This window comes from Corvus moneduloides, chromosome 13 (genome assembly GCF_009650955.1).
Source record: "Corvus moneduloides isolate bCorMon1 chromosome 13, bCorMon1.pri, whole genome shotgun sequence".
NCBI classification, from domain to species: Eukaryota; Metazoa; Chordata; class Aves; order Passeriformes; family Corvidae; genus Corvus; species Corvus moneduloides.
The window spans coordinates 19,013,180-19,036,433 of NC_045488.1; the positions used below are offsets into that span (position 1 = coordinate 19,013,180).

The 23,254-nt window shown below is 56.0% G+C and overlaps 1 protein-coding gene across 1 annotated transcript in view; it reads right to left on the minus strand.

The window, feature by feature from the left end:
* The window catches only part of CCDC33 (coiled-coil domain containing 33), a 24,093-nt gene extending 5,628 nt beyond the window's left edge, over positions 1 to 18,465 (minus strand). The window contains exons 1-2 of the mRNA XM_032123198.1: positions 18,254 to 18,465; positions 408 to 521 (exon numbers count right to left, since the gene is read on the minus strand). Coding sequence (XP_031979089.1) covers positions 408 to 521; positions 18,254 to 18,465 — 326 coding nt within the window. The remainder of the gene's footprint in view (positions 1 to 407; positions 522 to 18,253) is intronic.
* Positions 18,466 to 23,254: the final 4,789 nt, after the last annotated feature.

Sequence of the window (23,254 nt, forward strand, 5' to 3'; positions counted from 1 at the left end):
CGGCCGGGGAATGCTCTGGGGGAGCCGGGAGCCTTTTGGGATGCGGGGGGAAGCGTTGGTGGGATTGGGATTGGGATGCGGGAGAGTGGGGCAGGAGCCTTTTGGGATTGGGAAGGGCAGGAGAGTGGGGCAGGAGCCTTTTGGGATTGGGATTGGGAATGGGAAGGGTTAGGGAGAGTGGGGCAGGAACCTTTTGGGATTGGGAATGGGATTGGGAAGGGTGGGAGAGTGGGGCAGGAACCTTTTGGGACTGGGAATGGGATTGGGAAGGGCGGAAGTTGGAGTGGGATGAGGGGCAATATTGGCGGGGATGGAGAAGCTGCTGGGACCAAGGCGGGATGGATGGATGGATGGATGGAGGAGGGAACCACTCCCAGGAGGACTCGAACCCACAGCTGACCCCACACCTCTGCTCTCCATGCGGGAACGGCTCCTGCCCCAGCGGGACAATTCCCACGGCTTCCAGGGCCGGCAGGGACAGCGCGTCCGGGAGCAGCTGGCAGGGAACAGGGAGTGAGGGTGGGGATGGGGATGGGGATGGATGAGGATGGATGAGGATGAGGATGAGGATGAGGATGAGGATGAGGATGGGGATGGGGATGGGGATGAGGATGGGGATGAAGATGGGGATGGGGATGAGGGTGAGAATGAGGATGGATGAGGATGAAGATGAAGATGAGGATGAGGAGGATGAGGATGAGGATGAGGATGAGGATGAGGATGGATGAGGATGAAGATGAAGATGAGGATGAGGAGGATGAGGATGAGGATGAGGATGAAGATGAGGATGAGGATGGTGATGAAGATAAGGATGAAGATGGATGAGGATGAGGGTGAGGATGAGGAGCGGGCTGGGGACGAGCCGGCTCCTTCATCCCATCCATCCTCCCAGCCGGGATTGCTCTCCAGGCTTTCCCCCGGAGCACAACACCTTGGCCAGGATCCTTTGGGATCCTTTGGGATTGGGATCCAGCCCTGCCCCAAATCCTCCGGAGCCTGGACACTCCACGGTGTGGCCAGAGGGATGGGGACATTTCTCCTGCCGATGGGGACACCGAGAATCCCGGATTTTGAGCCATGGAATTGCTCAGCTTGGAGAAACCCTAAAGGCCGTGGAGCCCACCCCCGGCACGGCAGGAATGTGCCCCGGTGCCCCCTGGAGCAGCCGGCTCCGTGTCCCCCTGCCCCGGTGACACCGGGACGTCCCCGTGCCCGCCCGGCACTCACGGCGGAGGAGAGGGGTCTGTGGTAGGACATCATTCCCGATCCCGGCTGTCCCATTCCCCATCCTGGCTGTCCCATTCCCCATCCCATTTCCGATCCCGGCTGTCCCATTCCTGATCCCATTCCCCATCCTGGCTGTCCCATTCCCCATCCCGGCTGTCCCATTCCCCATCCCGGCTGTCCCATTCCCGATCCCATTCCCCATCCCGGCTGTCCCATTCCCCATCCCGGCTGTCCCATTCCCGATCCCATTCCCCATTCCGGCTGTCCCATTCCCGTTCCCATTCCCTCTCCCAGGCTGTCCCATTCCCGTTCCCATTCCCAATCCCTCACTGTCCCATTCCCAATCCCAGAGTTTCCCATTCCCATTCCCATTCCCTCTTCCAGGCTGTCCCATTCCTGTTCCCATTCCCAATCCCGGAGTTTCCCATTCCCATTCCCATTCCCTCTTCCAGGCTGTCCCATTCCTGTTCCCATTCCCAGTCCCAGAGTTTCCCATTCCCATTCCCAATCCCAATCCCATTCCCAATCCCAATCCCAATCCCAATCCCTCGCTGTCCCATTCCTGATCCTGGCTGTCCCATTCCCGTTCCCATTCCCTCTCCCAGGCTGTCCCATTCCCGTTCCCATTCCCAATCCCTCTCTGTCCCATTCCCAATCCCGGAGTTTCCCATTCCCAATCCCAATCCCAATCCCAATCCCAATCCCAATCCCTCGCTGTCCCATTCCCAATCCCGGCTGTCCCATTCCCGTTCCCATTCCCTCTCCCAGGCTGTCCCATTCCCATTCCCATTCCCATTCCCAATCCCAATCCCAATCCCAATCCCTCGCTGTCCCATTCCCAATCCCAATCCCAATCCCAATCCCTCACTGTCCCATTCCCAATCCCGGAGTTTCCCATTCCCGTTCCCATTCCCTCTCCCAGGCTGTCCCATTCCCATTCCCATTCCCATTCCCAATCCCAATCCCAATCCCAATCCCTCGCTGTCCCATTCCCAATCCCAATCCCAATCCCTCACTGTCCCATTCCCAATCCCGGAGTTTCCCATTCCCGATCCCATTCCCTCTCCCAGGCTGTCCCATTCCCATTCCCATTCCCGTTCCCAATCCCTTGCTCTCCCATTCCCAATCCCTCGCTCTCCCATTCCCGATCCCGGCTGTCCCATTCCCATTCCCATTCCCAATCCCTCTCTCTCCCATTCCCAATCCCGGCCTTTCCCATTCCCGGAGTGTCCCAGCCCTGCTACCAGCCCTGCCCCGGGGGTTTCCAGGCTCTTCCCATTCCCATTCCCTTCCCGGGAATCCCGGGCACTCACGGCCATGCCGGGGGGCTGGAGGGGGTGGAAAAGTTGCTTTTCCCGGTTTTTTTTTTGCTGGAAAAGGGATTTGGGAGGCGCGGAGCTGCCGGGAGTTGTTGCTACAACAAAACTTCCCCTTGGCAACTCCTCCCCGGAGCGGCTCCGAGCCCCAAAGCCACGCCGGGAATTCCAGGGGATCCCAAAATCCACACGAGAGATTCCAGAGGCAGCCAGGGGATCCCAAAATCCACACGGGGAATTCCAGAGGCGCCCAGGGATCCCAAAATCCGCACAGGGAATTCCAGGGGCTCCCAGGTGATCCCAAAATCCACCCGGGGAATTCCAGGTGCACCCAGGTGATCCCAAAATCCACACGGGGAATTCCAGAGGCGCCCAGGTGATCCCAAAATCCATACGGGGAATTCCAGGGGGGCTCGGGGGATCCCAAAATCCACCCGGGGAATTCCAGGGGCAGCCAGGGGATCCCAAAATCCACCCGGGGAATTCCAGAGGCACCCAGGGATCCCAAAATCCACCCGGGGAATTCCAGGGGCAGCCAGGGGATCCCAAAATCCACCCGGGGAATTCCAAGGGTTCCCACGGATCCCAAAATCCACACAGGGAATTCCAGGGGTGGTCGGGGGATCCCAAAATCCACACGGGGAATTCCAGGGGTGGTCGGGGGATCCCAAAATCCACCCGGGGAATTCCAGAGGCGCCCAGGTGATCCCAAAATCCACCCGGGGAATTCCAGGGGTGCTCGGGGGATCCCAAAATCCAGACAGGGAATTCCAGGGGCTCCCAGGGGATCCCAAAATCCACACGAGGGAATTCCAGAGGCTCTCAGGTGATCCCAAAATCCACAGGAGGGAATTCCAGGGGTTCCCAGGGATCCCAAAATCCACACGGGGAATTCCAGGGGCGCCCAGGGATCCCAAAATCCACACGGGGAATTCCAGAGGCGCCCAGGGGATCCCAAAATCCACACGAGGAATTCCAGGGGCTCCCAGGGGATCCCAAAATCCACCCGGGGAATTCCAGGGGCTCCCAGGGGATCCCAAAATCCACCCGGGGAATTCCAGGGGCTCCCAGGGGATCCCAAAATCCACCCAGGGAATTCCAGAGGCTCCCAGGGGATCCCAAAATCCACCCGGGGAATTCCAGGTGCACCCAGGGATCCCAAAATCCACACGAGGGAATTCCAGGGGCGCCCAGGGATCCCAAAATCCACACGGGGAATTCCAGGGGCGCCCAGGGATCCCAAAATCCACATGGGGAATTCCAGGGGCTCCCAGGGGATCCCAAAATCCACACGGGGAATTCCAGGGGTGCTCGGGGGAATCCCAAAATCCACCCAGGGAATTCCAGAGGCTCCCAGGGGATCCCAAAATCCACCCGGGGAATTCCAGGTGCACCCAGGGATCCCAAAATCCACACGAGGGAATTCCAGGGGTGCTCGGGGGATCCCAAAATCCACACGAGGAATTCCAGGGGTGTTTAGGGCCGTGGGAGCCTCAGAGAATGATCCAGGGAATTATTCCCGGGAGTTTGGGAAATAAAGCCCCGAACCGGGCTGGGATGGGGAGGGATTGGGGTATCCAGGGGCTGCGGCAGCTTCGGGAACGGGATGGGGAATGCTCGGGGGGATGCTGGAGGGGAAATGTGGATTTTGGGATCCCCTGGGAGCCTCTGGAATTCCCTGGGTGGATTTTGGGATCACCTTGAATTCCCCGTGTGGATTTTGGGATCACGTGGGTGTATCCGGAATTTTTCCATGCGGATTTTGGGATCCCCTGGGCGCCCCTGGAATCTCTCGTGTGGATTTTGGGATCCCCTGGGAGCCTCTGGAATCTCTCTGTGTGGATTTTGGGGTCCCCTGGGAGCCCCTGGAATTTTTCCATGCGGATTTTGGGATCCCTGGGCGCCTCTGGAATTCCCTCGTGTGGATTTTGGGATCCCCTGGGAGCCCCTGGAATTCCCCGGGTGGATTTTGGGATCTCTGGGAGCCTCTGGAATTCCCTCGTGTGGATTTTGGGATCCCCTGGGTGCACCTGGAATTCCTCGTGTGGATTTTGGGATCCCTGGGTGCCTCTGGAATTCCCTGGGTGGATTTTGGGATCACGTGGGTGTATCCGGAATTTTACCATGTGGATTTTGGGATCCCCTGGGCGCCCCTGGAATCTCTCGTGTGGATTTTGGGATCCCCTGGGCGCCCCTGGAATCTCTCGTGTGGATTTTGGGATCACCTGGGAGCCTCTGGAATCTCTCTGTGTGGATTTTGGGATCCCCTGGGCGCCCCTGGAATTTTTCCATGCGGATTTTGGGATCCCCTGGGCGCCTCTGGAATTCCCCGGGTGGATTTTGGGATCCCCTGGATTTCCCCGGCTGGATTTTGGGATCACCTGGGTGACCCGGAATTTTTCCATGCGGATTTTGGGATCCCTGGGCGCCCCTGGAATTCCCCGGGTGGATTTTGGGATCCCCTGGGTGCCCCTGGAATTCCCTGGGTGGATTTTGGGATCACGTGGGTGTATCCGGAATTTTACCATGTGGATTTTGGGATCCCCTGGGCACCCCTGGAATTTTTCCATGCGGATTTTGGGATCCCCTGGGCGCCCCTGGAATTTTTCCATGCGGATTTTGGGATCCCCTGGGCGCCTCTGGAATTCCCTGGGTGGATTTTGGGATCCCCTGGATTTCCCCGGGTGGATTTTGGGATCACCTGGGTGACCCGGAATTTTTCCATGCGGATTTTGGGATCCCTGGGCGCCCCTGGAATTCCCCGGGTGGATTTTGGGATCCCCTGGGTGCCCCTGGAATTCCCCGGGTGGATTTTGGGATCCCCTGGGTGCCCCTGGAATTCCCCGGGTGGATTTTGGAATCACCTGGGTGATCCGGAATTTTTCCATGTGGATTTTGGGATCCCCTGGGCGCCTCTGGAATTCCCCATGTGGATTTTGGGATCCCCTGGATTTCCCCGGGTGGATTTTGGGATCACCTGGGTGCACCTGGAATTCCTCGTGTGGATTTTGGGATCCCCTGGGCGCCTCTGGAGTCTCTCATGTGGATTTTGGGATCCCCTGGATTTCCCCGGCTGGATTTTGGGATCACCTGGGTGACCCAGAATTTTTCCATGCGCATTTTGGGATCCCCCGGCTGCCCCCAGAATTCCCCCGCGGCCTCTGCCGTGCTGTTCCATCCCGCATCCCGCAGTTTTTCGGGACCAGCAGCGCCCTTCCCTCACCCGCCCCCATTTTCCATGGAGGAGCCGCTTCCATTCCCGCCTCCCACCTGGAAAAGCTCCCGCAGGCCGGATCGGGATTCCAGGGATTTGAAAAGCTTTGGAACCCCCTCCCTCTGCTCCCTGAATCCCACCCGGAGCTCTCCGCTTCCCCATGAAAAGCTGGGAATGCTCCTGAGGAAACCACGGAAGCTTTGAAATTCCCGGCTCCCGCTGCTGATTTTTTAATCGGAATTTTTTTTTTCCTCCTTTTTTTTCCCCCCCTTGATCTTTTCCAAGCCTCTGAAGCTCCCTCTGCCTTCGGATCCTTTCATCCGCTCCCCCTCCTTCCCGTATTTGCTCAATCCCAGGATTTTTTTAATGTTGGTTTTTTTTCCTTCAATAAAAATATTTACTGAACAAATCGCTCCGGGAGTCTTTGATGGATCCGCCTCATTCCAGCTGCTGGGATCAATCCCTCTCCAGGCTGGAAAAAAAAAAAAAAACCACCTCAAAACCACACCAGGAGGCCCCAAAACGGCCCCCAAAAACCGCTGCGCCAGAGGATTCGGGAATGTTGTAGGGCTAGAGGGGGAAAAACAACATTTTCCCTACATTTTTCCGTATTTTCCCCCGATTTATCCCACATTTTCCCCACATTTCCCCTCCTTTCCGCCCGTTTTTCCCCATTTCCCCCCTCATTTTCCTGGATTTTCCCACATTTCCCCCCTTTTCCCCCCGTTTTTCCCCATTTCCCCCCTCTTTTTCCCGGATTTCCCCCATTTCCCCCCCATTTCCCTCCCATTTTTCCTACATCCCCCCCATTTTTCCCGAATTTTTCCCCCATTTTCCCCCCATTTTCCCCACATTTCCCCCCTCCCCATTTTTCCTGGATTTTCCCACATTTCCCCACATTTTTCCCCATTTCCCCCCTATTTTTCCCGAATTTTCCCCATATTTCCCCCCATTTCCTCCCTATTTTTTCCCGAATTTCCCCCACATTTTCCCCCTATTTTTTCCCACATTTCCTCCCCCCTATTTTCCCCGGATTTTCCCCACATTTCCCCCCATTTTATCCCACATTTCCCCCACATTTCCCCTCCTTCCCGCCCGTTTTTCCCCATTTCCCCCCTCTTTTTCCTGGATTTCCCGCATTTTCCCCCCATTTCCCACATTCCCCCCCCATTTTCCCCCCCATTTTTCCTACATCCCCCCCATTTTTCCCGAATTTCCCCAACATTTTCCCCCTTTCCCCCCATTTTCCCCACATTTCCCCCCCTCCCTGTTTTTCCCGGATTTTCCCACATTTCCCCCCATTTTTCCCCATTTCCCCCTGTTTTTCCTGGATTTTCCCCCCCATTTTTCCACATCCCCCCCATTTTTCCCGGATTTTCCCGCATTTTCCCCCCTTCGTCCCCCAATTTTCTTCCATTTTTCCGCATTTCCCTCTTATTTCTCTCAGATTTTCCCCCCCATTTCCCGCCCTCCCTATTTTTCCTGGATTTTCCCACATTTCCCCCCCTTTTCCCCCCGTTTTCCCCCCATTTCCCCCCTATTGTTCCCGAATTTTCCCCACATTTTCCCCCCAATTCCCCCCTATTTTTCCCACATTTCCTCCCCCTTATTTTTCCCGAATTTCCCCCACATTTCCCCCCCATTTTTCCCACCCTAAACCATCCCAGCCCCCCCAGCCCCATCCCAACCCTCATCCCATGGGAATCTCTGCGCTCCATGGGCGCATCCAGCCCGGCAGGTGAACACATCCCAAATTCCTGACGGCCGAAAAAAAGAGGGAAAAACCCGGAATTTTCCATCCATCCGCGGTTTTTTCCTCCCCTTTTTTCCCTCAGAGATGTAAATCCCGGCTTATCCCAATTTCCCAACAATTAAGGGATTAGGTTTAACGCTCATCCAGGGATTTATCCGGCTCGTCCCTAAATCCCGGTGTTATTTGTGGGGCGGGAGGAAAGGCTGGGACACAGGAGGGAGCTGGAATCCCTGGAATTTGGCCCATCCCTCAGCCCTTCCGCAGGCAGGGGTGGGAAATGTGGGAACAATCGGGGGGAAATGGGGGGAAAATCCGGGAAAAAAAGAGGGGGGAAATGTGGAAGAATGGGGTGAAAATCCAGGAAATCTGGGAAAAAAGAGGGGGGGGGATGTGGGAAAAATCGGGGGGAAATGGAGGGAAAATGTGGGAAAAAGAGGGGAAAATGTGGAAAAATGTGGGAAAAAGGGGGAAGATACAGAAAAATGTGGGGGAAATATGGGGAAATCCGGGAAAAATAGGGGGAAAATGCGGAAAAATGTGGGAAAAAGGGGGGAAAATGCGGAAAAAATGTGGGGAAAATAGGGAGAAAATGCGGAAAAATGTGGGAAAAAGAGGGAAAATGAGGAAAAATGTGGGAAAAAGAGGGGGAAATGCAGAAAAATGTGTGGGAAATATGGGGAAATCCGGGAAAAATAGGGGAAAAATGCGGAAAAATGTGGGGAAAAGGGGGGAAAATGCGGAAAAATGTGGGAAAAATGGGGGAAGATACAGAAAAATGTGGGGGAAATGTGGGGAAATGCGGGAAAAATAGGGGGAAAACGCGGGAAAATGTGGGGAAAATGCGGAAAAATGTGGGGAAAATAGGGGAAAATGAGGAAAAATGTGGGAAAAAGAGGGAGAAATGTGGAAAAATGTGGGAAAAATGCGGGGAAGATGAAGAAAAATGTGGGGGAAATGGGGGGAAATCCGGGAAAAATAGGGGAAAAATGCGGGGAAAATGTGGGGAAAAGAGGGAAAATGGGGAAAAATGTGGGGAAAAGGGGGACGATGAAGAAAAATGTGGGGAAGTATGGGGAAATCCAGGAAAAATGTGGGGGAAAAATGCGGGAAAAATGTGGGGAAAAGAGGGGAAAATGCGGAAAAATGTGGGGGAAATGTGGGGAAATCCGGGAAAAATAGGGGAAAAATGCAGGAAAAAGAGGGGAAAATGCGGAAAAATGTGGGGAAAAGAGGGGAAGATACAGAAAAATGTGGGAAAAAGAGGGGAAAATGCGGAAAAATGTGGGGGAAACGTTGTTTCCCCCCCTCGGCCCCTCGAATCCCAGCGTTTTCCCGCGGAACCGCAATTCGCAGCGGGAATTTCGTGGCGGCGCGTCCCCTCAGCCCTCTCAGGACGCCTTTATGTGCTCGACCCCGGGCTGAACTCCGTCCCCGCGTCATCCCGCAGCTCCCGATTCCATCCGGGAGTTAATTGGATTGCGCTTGAGCGGGGTTTAATTGAGACACGCCATGGCCTGCTCCCCCCGCCAGGCCGGGCATGAGGCGGGGGCTGGCGGCCGCTGATAGCGGAGCTCGCAGGGATCGCGGAGCCGCTGGAAGGGGCCGGGAAGCTCGGGAAGGGGCGAGGGGAGGAGCGGGAGAGGCTCCCGCATCCCGCCTGCTCCTTGGAGATAAGGCTCGGGTCCTGGGCGAGCCGCTGCGGCGCTGCTGGGCTCAAAGGAAGTGGGGGAAAGAGGGAAGGGGGGAAAGAGGGACGGGGGAAAAGAGGGAAGAAGAAGGGGGAAAAAAAAAGCGGGAAAGGAGAAAGGAAAGGAGAAAGGAATGGAGAAAGGAGTGGAGAAAGGAAAGAAGAAAGGAAGGGAACGGGAAAAGAAAAGGGAAAAGGAAAGGTTAAAAGCAAAGAATAAAGGAAAGAAGAAAGGAAAGGAGAAAGGGAAGGAGAAAGGAAAGGAGAAAGGAATGGAGAAAGGAAGGGAAAGGAAAAAGAAAAGGGAAAAGGAAAGGTTAAAAGCAAAGAATAAAGGAAAGAAGAAAGGAAAAGAAAAAGGAAAGAAAAAGGAAGGGAAAAGGAAAGGAAAAGGAAAGAAGAAAGGAAAGGAAAAAGAGAAGGAGAAAGGAAAGGATAAAAGGAAAGGAGAAAGGAAAGAAAAAAAGGAAAAAGGGAAAGAAGAAAAAAGGAAAGGAGAAAGGAAAGAAAAAAGGAAAAAATAAAGAAAAAAGGAAAGAGGAAATGAAAGAAAAAAGGAAAAAAGAAAGGAAAAGAAAGGAAAAAAGAAAGGAAAAAAAAGAAAGAATAAAGGAAAGAAAAAAAGGAAAGAAGAAAAAAGGAAAGGAAAAAGGAAAGGAAAAAGGAAGGGATAAAAGGAAAGAAAAAAGGAAAGGAAAAGGAAAGGGAAAAGGAAAGAAAGAAAAAAGGAAAGGAAAAAGGAAAGGAGAAAGGAAAAGAAAAAAGAAAGGAGAAAGGAAAGGAGAAAGGAAATGAAAAAGGAAAGAAAAAAGAAAGAAAAAAGGAAAGAATAAAGGAAAAAAGAAAGGAAAGGGCAAAGGAAAGAAAAAGGAAAGAAGAGAAACTGAAAGAAAAAAGGAAAAGAAAAAAGAAAGGAAAAAAGGAAAGAAGGAAAAAAGGAAAGGAAAAAGGAAAGAAGAAAGGAAAGGAAAAAGAGAAGGAAAAAGGAAAGAAGAAAGAAGAAAAAAGGAAAGGAAAAGGAAAGGAGAAAGGAAATGAAAAAGGAAAGAAAAAAAGAAAGAAAAAAGGAAATAAGAAAAAAAGTGTAGGAAAAAAGGAAAGAAGAAAAAATAAAAGGAAAGAAAAAAAGGAAAGAAAAAAGGAAGGAAAAAAGGAAAGAAGGAAAAAGGAAAGGAAAAAGGAAAGGAAAAAGGAAAGAATAGAGGAAAGAAAAAAGGGAAAAAAGGAAAGAAAAGAGGAAAAAAAGAAAGGAAGGGAAAAAGGAAAGAAAAAGGAAAGAAGAAAAAATAAAAGGAAAAAAGGAAAAAAGGAAAGAAAAGAGGAAAAAAAGAAAGGAAAGGAAAAAGGAAAGAAAAAGGAAAGAAGAAAAAATAAAAGGAAAAAAGGAAAAAAGGAAAGAAAAAAAGGAAGGAAGGAAAAGAAAGTGGAGGGAAAAAAAGGGAAGGAGAAAAAGAGGAAAGAAGAAAAAAAAAGAGGAAAGAAGAAAAAAGGAAAGGAAAAAGGAAAGAAGAAAAATAAAAGGAAAGAAGGAAGGGGAAAAGCAGAGAAAAAAGAAGAAAAGAAAGGAAAGAAGGAGAAGAGAGGAAAGGAGGAAAAAAAGGCGGAGAAATGAAAGAAAGAAGAAAAAAATTAAAGAAGAAAAAAAAAAAAGCGAAAGAAGGGAAAAAAGCGGCGAAAAAGGAGAAAATCGGTGGCTTGGGAGAAGTGGGAAAACTTCTGGGGACAAACTTTGGCTTCCCGAAAAATCCTGCTGGGTTTTGGGAAGGGTGGGAGCAGCCGTGTCCCGCTCCGGAAAAGTGGGAATGAGCCGGGATCGCTCCCCCAGAGCTGCCAGAGGTGAAAAATTCCCCCATGCCGAGGGCCAAAAATGTGGGAAGAGGGTTCCGGCCGCTCCTCCGGGTTCCCGCGGAGTCCCTGAGGGGTTTCCCCCCTCCTTATCCGTGTTTTGGGATAAACCACGGGAGAAAGATCCCAAAAATCCCGCTGGGAGACGGGGGGGCCCCGTAAGGAGAGGATGATCCCAAAATCCCTCGGGAATGGCCAGCCGGGAGCTGGAGGGAACCGGCTCCCCTCGGCGCAGGCTTGGTAAGCCCCGCTGGGAGCGGGAAAAGCGGAGAATTCCCCAAAAAATGGGATGGAGGAGCTCCTCTGGGATGGGATGGATGGGATGGGATCCAGGGGACGGGATCCAGGGGATGGGATGGGATCATGGGATGGGATCATGGGATCTATGGGATGGGATGGGATCCATGGGATGGGATGGGATCATGGGATGGGATCATGGGATCTATGGGATGGGATGGGATCCAGGGGATGGGATCCAGGGGATGGGATCCAGGGGATGGGATCTGTGGGATGGGATGGGATGGGATCCAGGGGATGGGATCCATGGGATGGGATGGGATCATGGGATGGGATCCAGGGGATGGGATCCGTGGGATGGGATCATGGGATCTATGGGATAGGATGGGATGGGATCCATGGGATGGGATGGGATGGGATGGGATGGGATGGATGGGATGGGATCATGGGATGGGATCCATGGGATCTATAGGATAGGATGGGATCCATGGGATGGGATCCAGGGGATGGGATCCATAGGATGGGATCCAGGGGATCTATGGGATGGGACGGGATGGGATCCATGGGATGGGATCCATGGGATGGGATCATGGGATCCATGGGATGGGATGGGATCCATGGGACGGGATCCATGGGATCTATAGGATAGGATGGGATCCATGGGATGGGATCCAGGGGATGGGATCCAGGGGATGGGATCATGGGATGGGATCCATGGGATCCACGGGATGGGATCCATGGGATGGGATGGGATCCATGGGATGGGATGGGATGGGATCCATGGGATGGGATCCAGGGGATCCAGGGGATGGGATCCATAGGATGGGATCCAGGGGATCTATGGGATCCAGGGGATCCACGGGATAGGATCATGGGATGGGATCCATGGGATGGGATCCATGGGATCCATGGGATGGGATCCACGGGATGGGATCATGGGATCCATGGGATGGGATCCATGGGATGGGATCCATGGGATCCACGGGATGGGATCCATGGGATGGGATGGGATCCATGGGATGGGATCCATGGGATCTATGGGATAGGATGGGATCCATGGGATGGGATCCAGGGGATGGGATCCATGGCATGGGATCCATGGGATCCATGGGATGGGATCCATGGGATGAAAGCGCGGCTCCGGGATCGTTCCCGACATTCCCAGCCCAATCCCAGCCCCTGCCCCTCCAAGGGCGCCTCCCCCCCCGTTCCCGGTGCCTTTTCCTCGGGCCCGGCCCAGCAGGGACATCGCGGCTGGGTTCGGGGGTCCCAGCAACTCATTAACGAGCCTCGTAAATTAATTAATTGGCGTCATCCCGTGCGGGGCCAGCTTGGTGTGGCGGGGGGAGGGGACACCCAGGGGGGAGGGGACACCCAGGCACGGCCAGGGGGAGCAGGGACATCCCCATCCCAAATGGGCCATTCCCATCCCATAATGCCACATCCCCATCCCAAATGGGCCATTCCCATCCCATAATGCCACATCCCCATCCCAAAACTCCGCACCCCATCCCAAAATTCCACATCCCAATCCCAAATGGGCCATCCCCATCCCATAAAGTCACGTCCCCATCCCAAAACTCCACATCCCCATCCCAAAATTCCACACCCCCATCCCAAAACTCCACATCCCCATCCCAAAATTCCACATCCCAAAAGGGACATCCCCATCCCAAAATTCCACATCCCCATCCCAAAATTCCACACCCCCATCCCAAAACTCCACATCCCCATCCCAAAACTCCACATCCCCATCCCAAAATTCCACACCCCCATCCCAAAACTCTGCATCCCCATCCCAAAGTGCGGCATCTGCATCCCAAAATTCCACATCCCCATCCCAAAATTCCACATCCCCATTCCAGAACTCCACATCCCCACCCCAAAACTCCACATCCCAAAACTCCACATCCCCATCCCAAAATTCCCCATCCCTAAACTCCTCATCCCCATCCCAAAGCTCCGCCTCCCCATCCCAAAGTGCGGCATCCGCATCCCAAAATTCCACATCCCCATTCCAGAACTCCACATCCCCACCCCAAAACTCCCCATCCCAAAACTCCTCATCCCCATCCCAAAACTCTGCATCCCCATCCCAAAGTGCGGCATCTGCATCCCAAAATTCCACATCCCCATCCCTAAATTCCACATCCCAAAATTCCCCATCCCAAAACTCCTCATCCCCATCCCTAAATTCCCCATCCCAAAACTCCACATCCCCATCCCAAAACTCTGCATCCCCATCCCAAAGTGCGGCATCCGCATCCCAAAATTCCACATCCCCATTCCAGAACTCCACATCCCCACCCCAAAACTCCCCATCCCAAAACTCCTCATCCCCATCCCAAAGTTCCACATCCCCATCCCAAAACTCTGCATCCCCATCCCAAAGTGCGGCATCTGCATCCCAAAATTCCACATCCCCATCCCAAAACTCCCCATCCCAAAACTCCTTCTCCCCATCCCAAATTTCCACATCCTCATCCCAAAACCCCACATCCCCATCCCAAAACTCCGCATCCCCATCCCAAAATTCCCCATCCCAAAATTCCTCATCCCCATCCCAAAATTCCCCATCCCAAAACTCCTCATCCCCATCCCAAAGCTCCGCGTTCCCGGCTCCAGGCGGCCGCGCACCGACGCTAGATGGGGCTGGAGCCGCGCCCGAGCGCGCAGCTCCCGCAGCCTCCTCGGCCCCCGGCGTCTCCTTCAGCCTCAGCCTCATCCTCATCCTCCTCCTCACCCTCATCCTCCTCCTCATCCTCCTCCTCACCCTCATCCTCATCCTCATCCTCATCCTCATCCTCATCCTCATCCTCATCCTCATCCTCACCCTCATCCTCATCCTCATCCTCATCCTCCTCCTCACCCTCATCCTCCTCCTCATCCTCATCCCCATCCTCCTCCTCATCCTCATCCTCATCCTCCTCCTCACCCTCATCCTCATCCTCATCCTCATCCCCATCCTCATCCTCATCCCCATCCTCATCCTCCTCCTCACCCTCATCCTCATCCTCATCCTCATCCTCATCCCCATCCCCATCCTCATCCTCATCCTCATCCTCCTCCTCACCCTCATCCTCATCCTCATCCTCATCCCTCATCCTCATCCTCATCCTCATCCTCATCCTCCTCCTCACCCTCATCCTCATCCCCATCCTCATCCTCATCCTCATCCTCATCCTCATCCTCCTCCTCACCCTCATCCTCATCCTCATCCTCATCCTCATCCCCATCCTCATCCTCATCCTCATCCTCATCCTCATCCCCATCCTCATCCTCATCCTCATCCTCATCCTCATCCTCATCCTCATCCCCATCCTCATCCTCATCCTCATCCTCATCCCCATCCTCCTCCCCATCCTCATCCTCATCCTCATCCTCATCCTCATCCCCATCCTCATCCTCATCCTCCTCCTCATCCTCCTCCTCATCCTCATCCTCATCCCCATCCCCACCCTCCTCACCCTCCTCATCTCCCATCGCCCCCCAGACCCTTTCCGGGCCCCAGAAATCATCCGGGAACTGGAAATGGGTCTGGGAACTGGGAATGGGATTGGGAACTGGGAATGGGTTTGGGAACTGGGAATGGGTTTGGGAATGGGGAATGGCTCTGGGAAATGGGAATGGGATTGGGAACCGGGAACGGGTTTGGGAATTGGGAATGAGTCCAGGAATTGGGAATGGGATTGGGAACCAGGAATGGGTTTGGAACCTGGGAATGGGTTTGGGAATGGGGAATGGGTCCAGGGATTGGGAATGGATTTGGGAATTGGGAATGGGTTTGGGAACTGGGAATGGGTTTGGAAACTGGGAATGGGTTTGGGAACTGGGAATGGGATTGGGAACCGGGAATGGGTTTGGGAATTGGGAATGAGTCCGGGAATTGGGAATGGGATTGGGAACCAGGAATGGGTTTGGAACCTGGGAATGGGTTTGGGAATGGGGAATGGCTCTGGGAACTGGGAATGGGTTTGGGAATGGGGAATGGCTCCGGGAACTGGGAATGGGTCCAGAAACTGGGAATGGGTTTGGGAATGGGGAATGGCTCTGGGAACTGGGAATGGGTTTGGGAATTGGGAATGGCTCTGGGAACTGGGAATGGCTTTGGGAATTGGGAATGAGTTTGGGAACGAGGAATGGGTCTGGGAACTGGGAATGAGTCCCGAATCTGGGAATGGGTTTGGGAACTGGGAATGAGTCCGGGAACTGGGAATGGGTTTGGGAACGAGGAATGGGTCCTGGAACGGGGAATGGGTTTGGGAACGGGGAATGGGTCCGGGAATTGGGAATGGGTCCGGGAATTGGGAATGGGTTTGGGAACCAGGAATGGCTCCGGGAACTGGGAATGGGTTTGGGAATTGGGAATGGGTTTGGGAACGAGGAATGGGTTTGGGAACCAGGAATGGCTCCGGGAACTGGGAATGGCTCCGGGAACTGGGAATGGATCAAGCAAAGTGACCCCAGTGCTGCTGGGAATCCACAGATCCCTCCCCAGCCACCGCTGCCTCTTCCGTGGGGTGGTTTTGGGGTTTTTTGCACATCTGGGCTCTCCATGGGGTGGTTTTGGGGTGGTTTTGGGGGCTTTCTGCACATCTGGACTCATCATGGGGTGGTTTTGGGGTGGTTTTTGGGGTTTTTTTTACACATGTGGGCTCTCCATGGGGTGGTTTTGGGGTGGTTTTGGGGTTTTTTTTGCACATGTGGGCTCTCCACGGGGTGGTTTTGGGTATTTTTTGCACATCCGGGTTCTCCATGAGGTGGTTTTGGGGTGGTTTTGGGGTTTTTTTTGCACATGTGGGCTCTCCATGGGGTGGTTTTGGGGTGGTTTTGGGGCTTTTTTGCACGCCTGGGTTCTCCATGAGGTGGTTTTGGGGTGGTTTTGGGGCTTTTTTGCACATGTGGGCTCTCCATGGGGTGGTTTTGGGTATTTTTTTGCACACCTGGGTTCTCCATGCAGTGGTTTTGGGATGGTTTTGGGGCTTTTTTGCACACCTGGGCTCTCCATGGGGTGGTTTTGGGGTTTTTTTTGCACACGTGGGCTCTCCATGGGGTGGTTTTGGGGTGGTTTTGGGGTTTTTTTTGCACATGTGGGCTCTCCACGGGGTGGTTTTGGGTATTTTTTGCACATCCGGGTTCTCCATGAGGTGGTTTTGGGGTTTTTTTTGCACATGTGGGCTCTCCATGGGGTGGTTTTGGGGTGGTTTTGGGGCTTTTTTGCACGCCTGGGTTCTCCATGAGGTGGTTTTGGGGTGGTTTTGGGGTTTTTTTGCACACCTGGGCTCTCCATGGGGTGGTTTTGGGTATTTTTTGCACACCTGGGCTCTCCATGGGGTGGTTTTGGGGGTGGTTTCGGGGGTTTTTTGCACATCTGGACTCACTGTGGGGTGGTTTTGGGGCTTTTTTGCACATGTGGGCTCTCCATGAGGTGGTTTTGGGATGGTTTTGGGGGTTTTTTGCACATGTGGGTTCTCCGTGGGGTGGTTTTGGGGTTTTTTTTGCACACGTGGGCTCTCCATGGGGTGGTTTTGGGGTGGTTTTGGGGTTTTTTGCACACCTGGGCTCTCCATGAGGTGGTTTTGGGTGGTTTTGGGGTTTTTTTTTGCACACGTGGGCTCTCCATGGGGTGGTTTGGGGGTGGTTTAGGGGTTTTTTTGCACACCTGGGCTCTCCATGGGGCAGTTTTTGGGGGCTTTCGCATGTCTGGGCTCCCTATGGGATGGTTTTGGGGCTTTTTTACACATGTGGGTTCTCCGTGGGGTGGTTTTGGGGTTTTTTGCACACCTGGGTTCTCCATGGGGTGGTTTTGGGGTTTTTTTTGCACATGTGGGCTCTCCATGGGGTGGTTTTGGGGTTTTTTGCACATGTGGGCTCTCCATGGGGTGGTTTTGGGGGTTTTTTGCACATCTGGGCTCACCGTGGGGTGGTTTTGGGTATTTTTTGCACACCTGGGTTCTCCATGAGGTGGTTTTGGGGTGGTTTTGGGGCTTTTTTGCACATGTGGGCTCTCCATGGGGTGGTTTTGGGTATTTTTTTGCACACCTGGGTTCTCCATGCAGTGGTTTTGGGATGGTTTTGGGGCTTTTTTGCACACCTGGGCTCTCCATGGGGTGGTTTTGGGTTTTTTTTTTGCACACCTGGGCTCTCCATGGGGTGGTTTTGGGATGGTTTTGGGGCTTTTTTACACATGTGGGTTCTCCGTGGGGTGGTTTTGGGGTTTTTTGCACAACTGGGTTCTCCATGAGGTGATTTTGGGGTGGTTTTTGGTTTTTTTTTTTGCACACCTGGGTTCTCCATGGGGTGGTTTTGGGGCTTTTTTACACATGTGGGTTCTCCATGCGGTGGTTTTGAGGTGGTTTTGGGTATTTTTTGCACACCTGGGTTCTCCATGCGGTGGTTTTGGGGTGGTTTTTGGGGCTTTTTTACACACGTGGGTTCTCCATGCGGTGGTTTTGGGGTGGTTTTGGGGTTTTTTTGCACATCGCACGTGCAGCGCCGGGAACAAAACGCCAGCGCGAAGGAAAAAAACAAACAAACAAACAAAACAACCCCACCAACCCAACCCCACCAACAATCCGGCTTTTCCTTCTGCCAGCCCCACAAGAGAGCCCGGGGGCTTGTAAATCCCCCGGCGCCGACAGGTCAGGGAGAAATGTGTGATGGGAGCGGGGGAAGAAAGGCTCGCAGGAGAAGCAAATGTTTGAAGAGGCTGCAGAAAAACGCCCCCCTAATCGTTAAGTGCTGCCTGTAAATTATTCATCGCCTCGCCAGAGAGCCTCGCGTCTATTCCGGGAGAGGGCAGGAGGGGAGGGAAAACACGGGCAAGGACAGAGCAAACAAAACCGAACCCCCAAAACCCGGCCTCCAGCTCAGCCTGAGGCCGGCAGGGAAACTTGGGAGCGGTGGGGGGAGAGGAATAAAGAGAAATGGGGCGGCTCTGCTGCGCTCGCAACTCCCGCTGGATTTCCCCCCACCTTACCCGGCTTTTAATGAAGCCATTACGGAGCGGAGGCCGAGCGGGAGCCGCGGGCAGCGCTGGGGAGCGGGGTTTGATCAGGCGGAGGAGCGCGGGGAGAAGTGACAGGGCTGTGATCACCGCCAGCCGTCCCCGTCCCCCGCCCCGCGCTGCCCCCGGGCTGGCGTGTCCCGCTGCCTCCCCCATTAGCGGGGTGTCACTGCCGATCATTGCCGGCGCTGTCACGAGATCCCCCCCCGTGTGGAAAGAATTCCTGCTTTAGGCGGCGGCAGAGGGGGAAGAGAAAACATCGCTGCCGGAGGGGGCGGAGGGGAGGGAGATGTTCAGCCGAGCAGCGAGTTGGGGTTGGAAAAGGGAAAAGAGCCGTGTAGGGAGGGGGGGGATCTTTCCTGGGCTGCTGGTGCCTCGCTGGGGGGTGTTAAAAACATCCCAACCCCGAGGCCGCTGCCCGGGCATCCTCACGGGGATGCGCCGGAGAGGGGCTGCGGTCGGGGCTGCTCGGAGCACGAGCGGAATTCCAGGGGGGAAAACGCCTGGAAGTGGTGCCGAGGTTGGAGGCTGGGGTTGGAGGCCGGGGATGGGGGCTGGGGATGGGGGCTGGGGTTGGAGCCCGGGGATGGAGCCCAAGGTTGGAGCCCGAGGTTGGAGCTCTGGGATTGGAGCCTGGGGATGGAGCCCGGGGATGGAGCTCTGGGATTGGAGCCTGGGGATTGGAGCCCGGGGTTGGAGCTCTGGGATTGAAGCTCTGGGATTGGAGCCCGGGGATGGAGCCCGGGGATTGGAGACCGGGGTTCAACTCTGGGATGGAGCCCAGGGATGGAGCCCGGGGATGGAGCTCTGGGATTGGAGCCTGGGGATGGAGCCCGAGGATGGAGCTCTGGGATTGGAGCCTGGGGATGGAGCCCGGGGATGGAGCTCTGGGATTGGAGCCTGAGGATGGAGTCCGGGGATGGAGCCCAAGGTTGGAGCCTGGGGATGGAGCCCGAGGATGGAGCTCTGGGATTGGAGCCTGGGGATGGAGCCCGGGGATGGAGCCCGGGGATGGAGCTCTGGGATTGGAGCCTGGGGATGGAGCCCGGGGATGGAGCCCAAGGTTGGAGCCTGGGGATGGAGCCCGGGGATGGAGCCCAAGGTTGGAGTCCAAGGCTGGAGCTCTGGGATTGGAGCCCAAGGTTGGAGCCCAGGGATGGAATCCAGGGATTGGAGCCCAGGGATTTCAGCCTAGGGATTGGAGCCCAGGGATTGGAGCCTGGGGATGGATCCCAGGGCTGGAGGCTCCTGGCGCTGCTCCAGAGCCCCGGGAACCACCGGCTCCATCCAGCTCGGAGCTCTCCTGGCACTGCAGCCGCGCCCGCCCCACGACAGGTCCCCGTTTCGGCTCCATAAACGGGAAAAACGCTGGGAAATAAAAGGGAAGCCTTAAAACGCAGCGGGTTGGGGGAATTAAAACAGCTGGAGGGAAAGCAAACAGCGCTGCCACGGCGCTCTCCTCCTCCTCCTCCTCCTCTTTATGGCCGGCGTTTTATCGCTCATTTCCCCCTCGCCGAGCCGCAGGTGGAAGGTGGGGCTCGGGCAGCTGCTGAGGGGGGAGGATCAGAGGGGTTTGGGGGCTCTTTAATAACCAGAAATCGCCTTTAACGACCTGGTGCCTTTCAAGCCAGATGGTTTCGAGCGCTGCGAGGTTCCAGGGCCGCGTTCGAACCCATCCGAGGGCTCCATTTATGCGCACAAAGGGCTGGAGTGGAGGAGGAGGAGGAGGAGGAGGAGGAGGAGGGGAGGAAAAGCCGCCTGGTGTTGATTTTGTATTCCCGGAGCCCCAAGGTGGGAGCCGGAGGTGCCCCGGGGCTCTCCCCACAAAGGGGATTTGCTGAATGGATTCGGGGTTGAGCGGGGCCATCGGAGCCGCCGCCTCCCCCTCCCTCGCCGAGGGGTGACGGGGCCACGTCCCCGCCGTGCCACCCGCGAAGGGTGCCAGGGGTGGGCACAGCGCGAGGAATTATGGCTGAGCCGGGCGGTGGGTGCAACACGATGGCAAAGAGGATAAAAATCGGGATTCCGGGTGGGTTTTCACCAGGATGAAGGTGGCGAGTGCCTTCGTGCCTTACCTGGCCAGCGGGAGGGAGCCGGGGTTGCCCGCGGCTACTCGCCCCTGGCGGGGGTGCTGAGGGTGGCACGGTCAGGGCTGGGCAGGGCATCGCTGCCCGCTGGGCTTGGGAATTCTGCGGGGCTCTGGAAGGGAGAGGCATCGATGGAGGGATGGATGGAGGGATGGTTGGAGGGATGGTTGGAGGGAGGGATGGAGGGAGGGATGGAGGGAGGGATGGAGGGAGGGATGGAGGGAGGGATGGAGGGAGGGATGGAGGGATGGAGGGAGGGATGGATGGAGGGAGGGATGGATGGAGGGATGGATGGAGGGATGGATGGAGGGATGGATGGAGGGATGGAGGGAGGGATGGAGGGATGGATGGAGGGAGGGATGGATGGAGGGAGGGATGGAGGGATGGAGGGAGGGATGGATGGAGGGAGGGATGGATGGAGGGATGGAGGGAGGGATGGATGGAGGGAGGGATGGATGGAGGGAGGGATGGATGGAGGGATGGAGGGAGGGATGGATGGAGGGAGGGATGGATGGAGGGATGGATGGAGGGATGGATGGAGGGATGGATGGAGGGATGGATGGATGGATGGAGGGATGGATGGAGGGAGGGATGGATGGAGGGAGGGATGGAGGGATGGAGGGATGGATGGATGGATGGAGGGAGGGATGGAGGGAGGGAGGGAGGGATGGAGGGAGGGATGGAGGGATGGATGGAGGGATGGAGTGACAGGGGAGGGCAGGACCTTTACGTCCCCTGTGCCCCTACCAAGGTCCCCAAAATGCCGCTGCCCTGACGGGGGCAGCTCAGGGTGGGCACGAGGGAGGTTTTGGGAGCCCGAGGAGCAGCTCCGTGCCCATCCCCGTGGCCCAGGAGGGCAGGAGCGGCTCTCCAGGAGATGCCCCCAGCAGGCTCCAGCCCCGCCAGCCCCGCGGCAGAGCCGTGCCAGAGCCGTGCCAGACGCTGCCGGCAGCGCTAATGCGATTTCCCGGCCCCTCATTTCCCTCTCCGGCCCCGCCAGCGCGGCTTTTATGGGCTCGTCCTAATCCGGTTAGGGCGGGAAGTGGGATCTAGTGGAATAAACCACGGAGCGCTGGCGAGGCACTTCCACCCTGGCCGGCCCCTCGTGCCCACCTGGATGCCATTCCCGGTATCCCGGCAAATCCTACTCCCGGCTACCCCTCTCCGCAGCACCCGCGGCCGGCAGCCAAGTGCTTTAAGCCGTGCCGAGGCGCGGTTTTAGCTCGTTAGAGCGGCGGCCACGTCCCGGCATCAGCCGCGGGAGGTGCCCGAGCCCGGCGCCGCCTCATTAACGCCATCAGCCGAGCCGGCCCGGCCCCGCCGCCCCCGCGGCCTCCCCGTGGGGCTCGGATCATGCAAAATGCAACAGTTTGGGCTCGGGCCGCAATTACCGGGCCGGGAGCAGCTGCGGCCGCCGAGCCCGAGCCGCGGCCGGGGCCAGCGGAGCCCGCGGGGAGCTCGCCCGGGCGCGCGTGGCCTTAATTCAATTAGCGCGGCCCTGAGCGCTCCCCCGGGAGCGCGGCGGGGGCAGAGCCGAGCGCTTCCCTAACAAAGACATTCCCTGCTCCTGGAATCCTGCCACCATGGGAGGGGCGGTGCGGGCGTGTGATTGGCAGCTGTCAATCAAGGGCGCGGCGGCGTGATTTGTTCGGGGGGGGCGCTGGGGAAATGGTGTTAGGGAGGAATTGTTCGCCGGGAGGGGCTGGGATGAGGTTCCCAGAGAAGTTGGGGCTGCTCCTGGATCTCTGGAAGCGTCCGAGGATGGGGCTGGGATAGGGGGGGTGTCATGCAGGGAGCCGGAATGAAACGCGCTTCAGCACCCGGCCCATCCCAAACCAGGCCGGGATTTTCCCACTTTCCCCAGCTCCTCCCCCGTGATTTGGGGATAAAAGCCCAATTCTGGGATCCCCAAACCTTTCCCCAGCTCCTCCCCCGCGATTTGGGGCCAAACCTCCAATTCTGGGATCCCCAAACCCAACCTTTCACTGCAATTTGAGGCCAACCCCCCAATTCTGGGATCCCCAAACTTTTCCCAGCTCTTCCCCTGTGATTTGGGGCCAAAATCACAATTCTGGGATCCCCAAACCTTTCCCAGCTCCTCCCCCGTAATTTGGGGCCAAAATCCCAATTCTGGGATCCCCAAACCTTTCCCCAGCTCCTCCCCCGCGATTTGGGGCCAAACCCCCAATTCTGGGATCCCCAAACCTTTCCCAGCTCCTCCCCCGCGATTTGGGGCCAAACCCCCAATTCCGGGGCTCCCCAAACCCAACCTTTCACCGCGATTTGGGGCCAGCCCCCCACTTTGGGAGCTCCCGGAGCACAAACCAGGCGGAAACAAGGGGGTGGCCATTCCCGGCTGCCACCCCAGGAGCATTCCCGGTTTTTTTTGGCCAGCCGCAGGCGGGCTTTGATGGCCGGGCTGGCTCGGTGACAGCTCCAGCCTGGCGCGGTGACAATCGGCGACAATCGACGCCAGGCTCGCCTCCGCTCCGGCTTTTCTGGCAGCAATCCCATAAATTAGGGCTGTTTAAGCACCAGCCTGTTGAGGGTTGCTTTTTTTAAAGCCCCATCCCAGCTTTTCCCTGGTTTTCCAGAGGTTGGGATGTCCCCACCCCTCCCCACAGCCCCGAGGCCACCGCGGAGATCCCAAATCAAAGGCTCTGAGCGAGGTGGGGCCGTGCCAAAACCGAGCCTAAAGCACGGCCGGTGGTGAAAAGAGGGCCAGCAACAAATCCCTCGGGAATAAAGATGCCTCCAGTGCGCCTTTTCCAGGCTCGGCATTCCCGGGATTCATCCCGCTGCCCCCGCACGTGGATTTAGCACCGCTCAAACTCCTTTTTTTTGGGGGGGGGAGAGGCTGGATTTGGGGTGAAAAAAAGAGG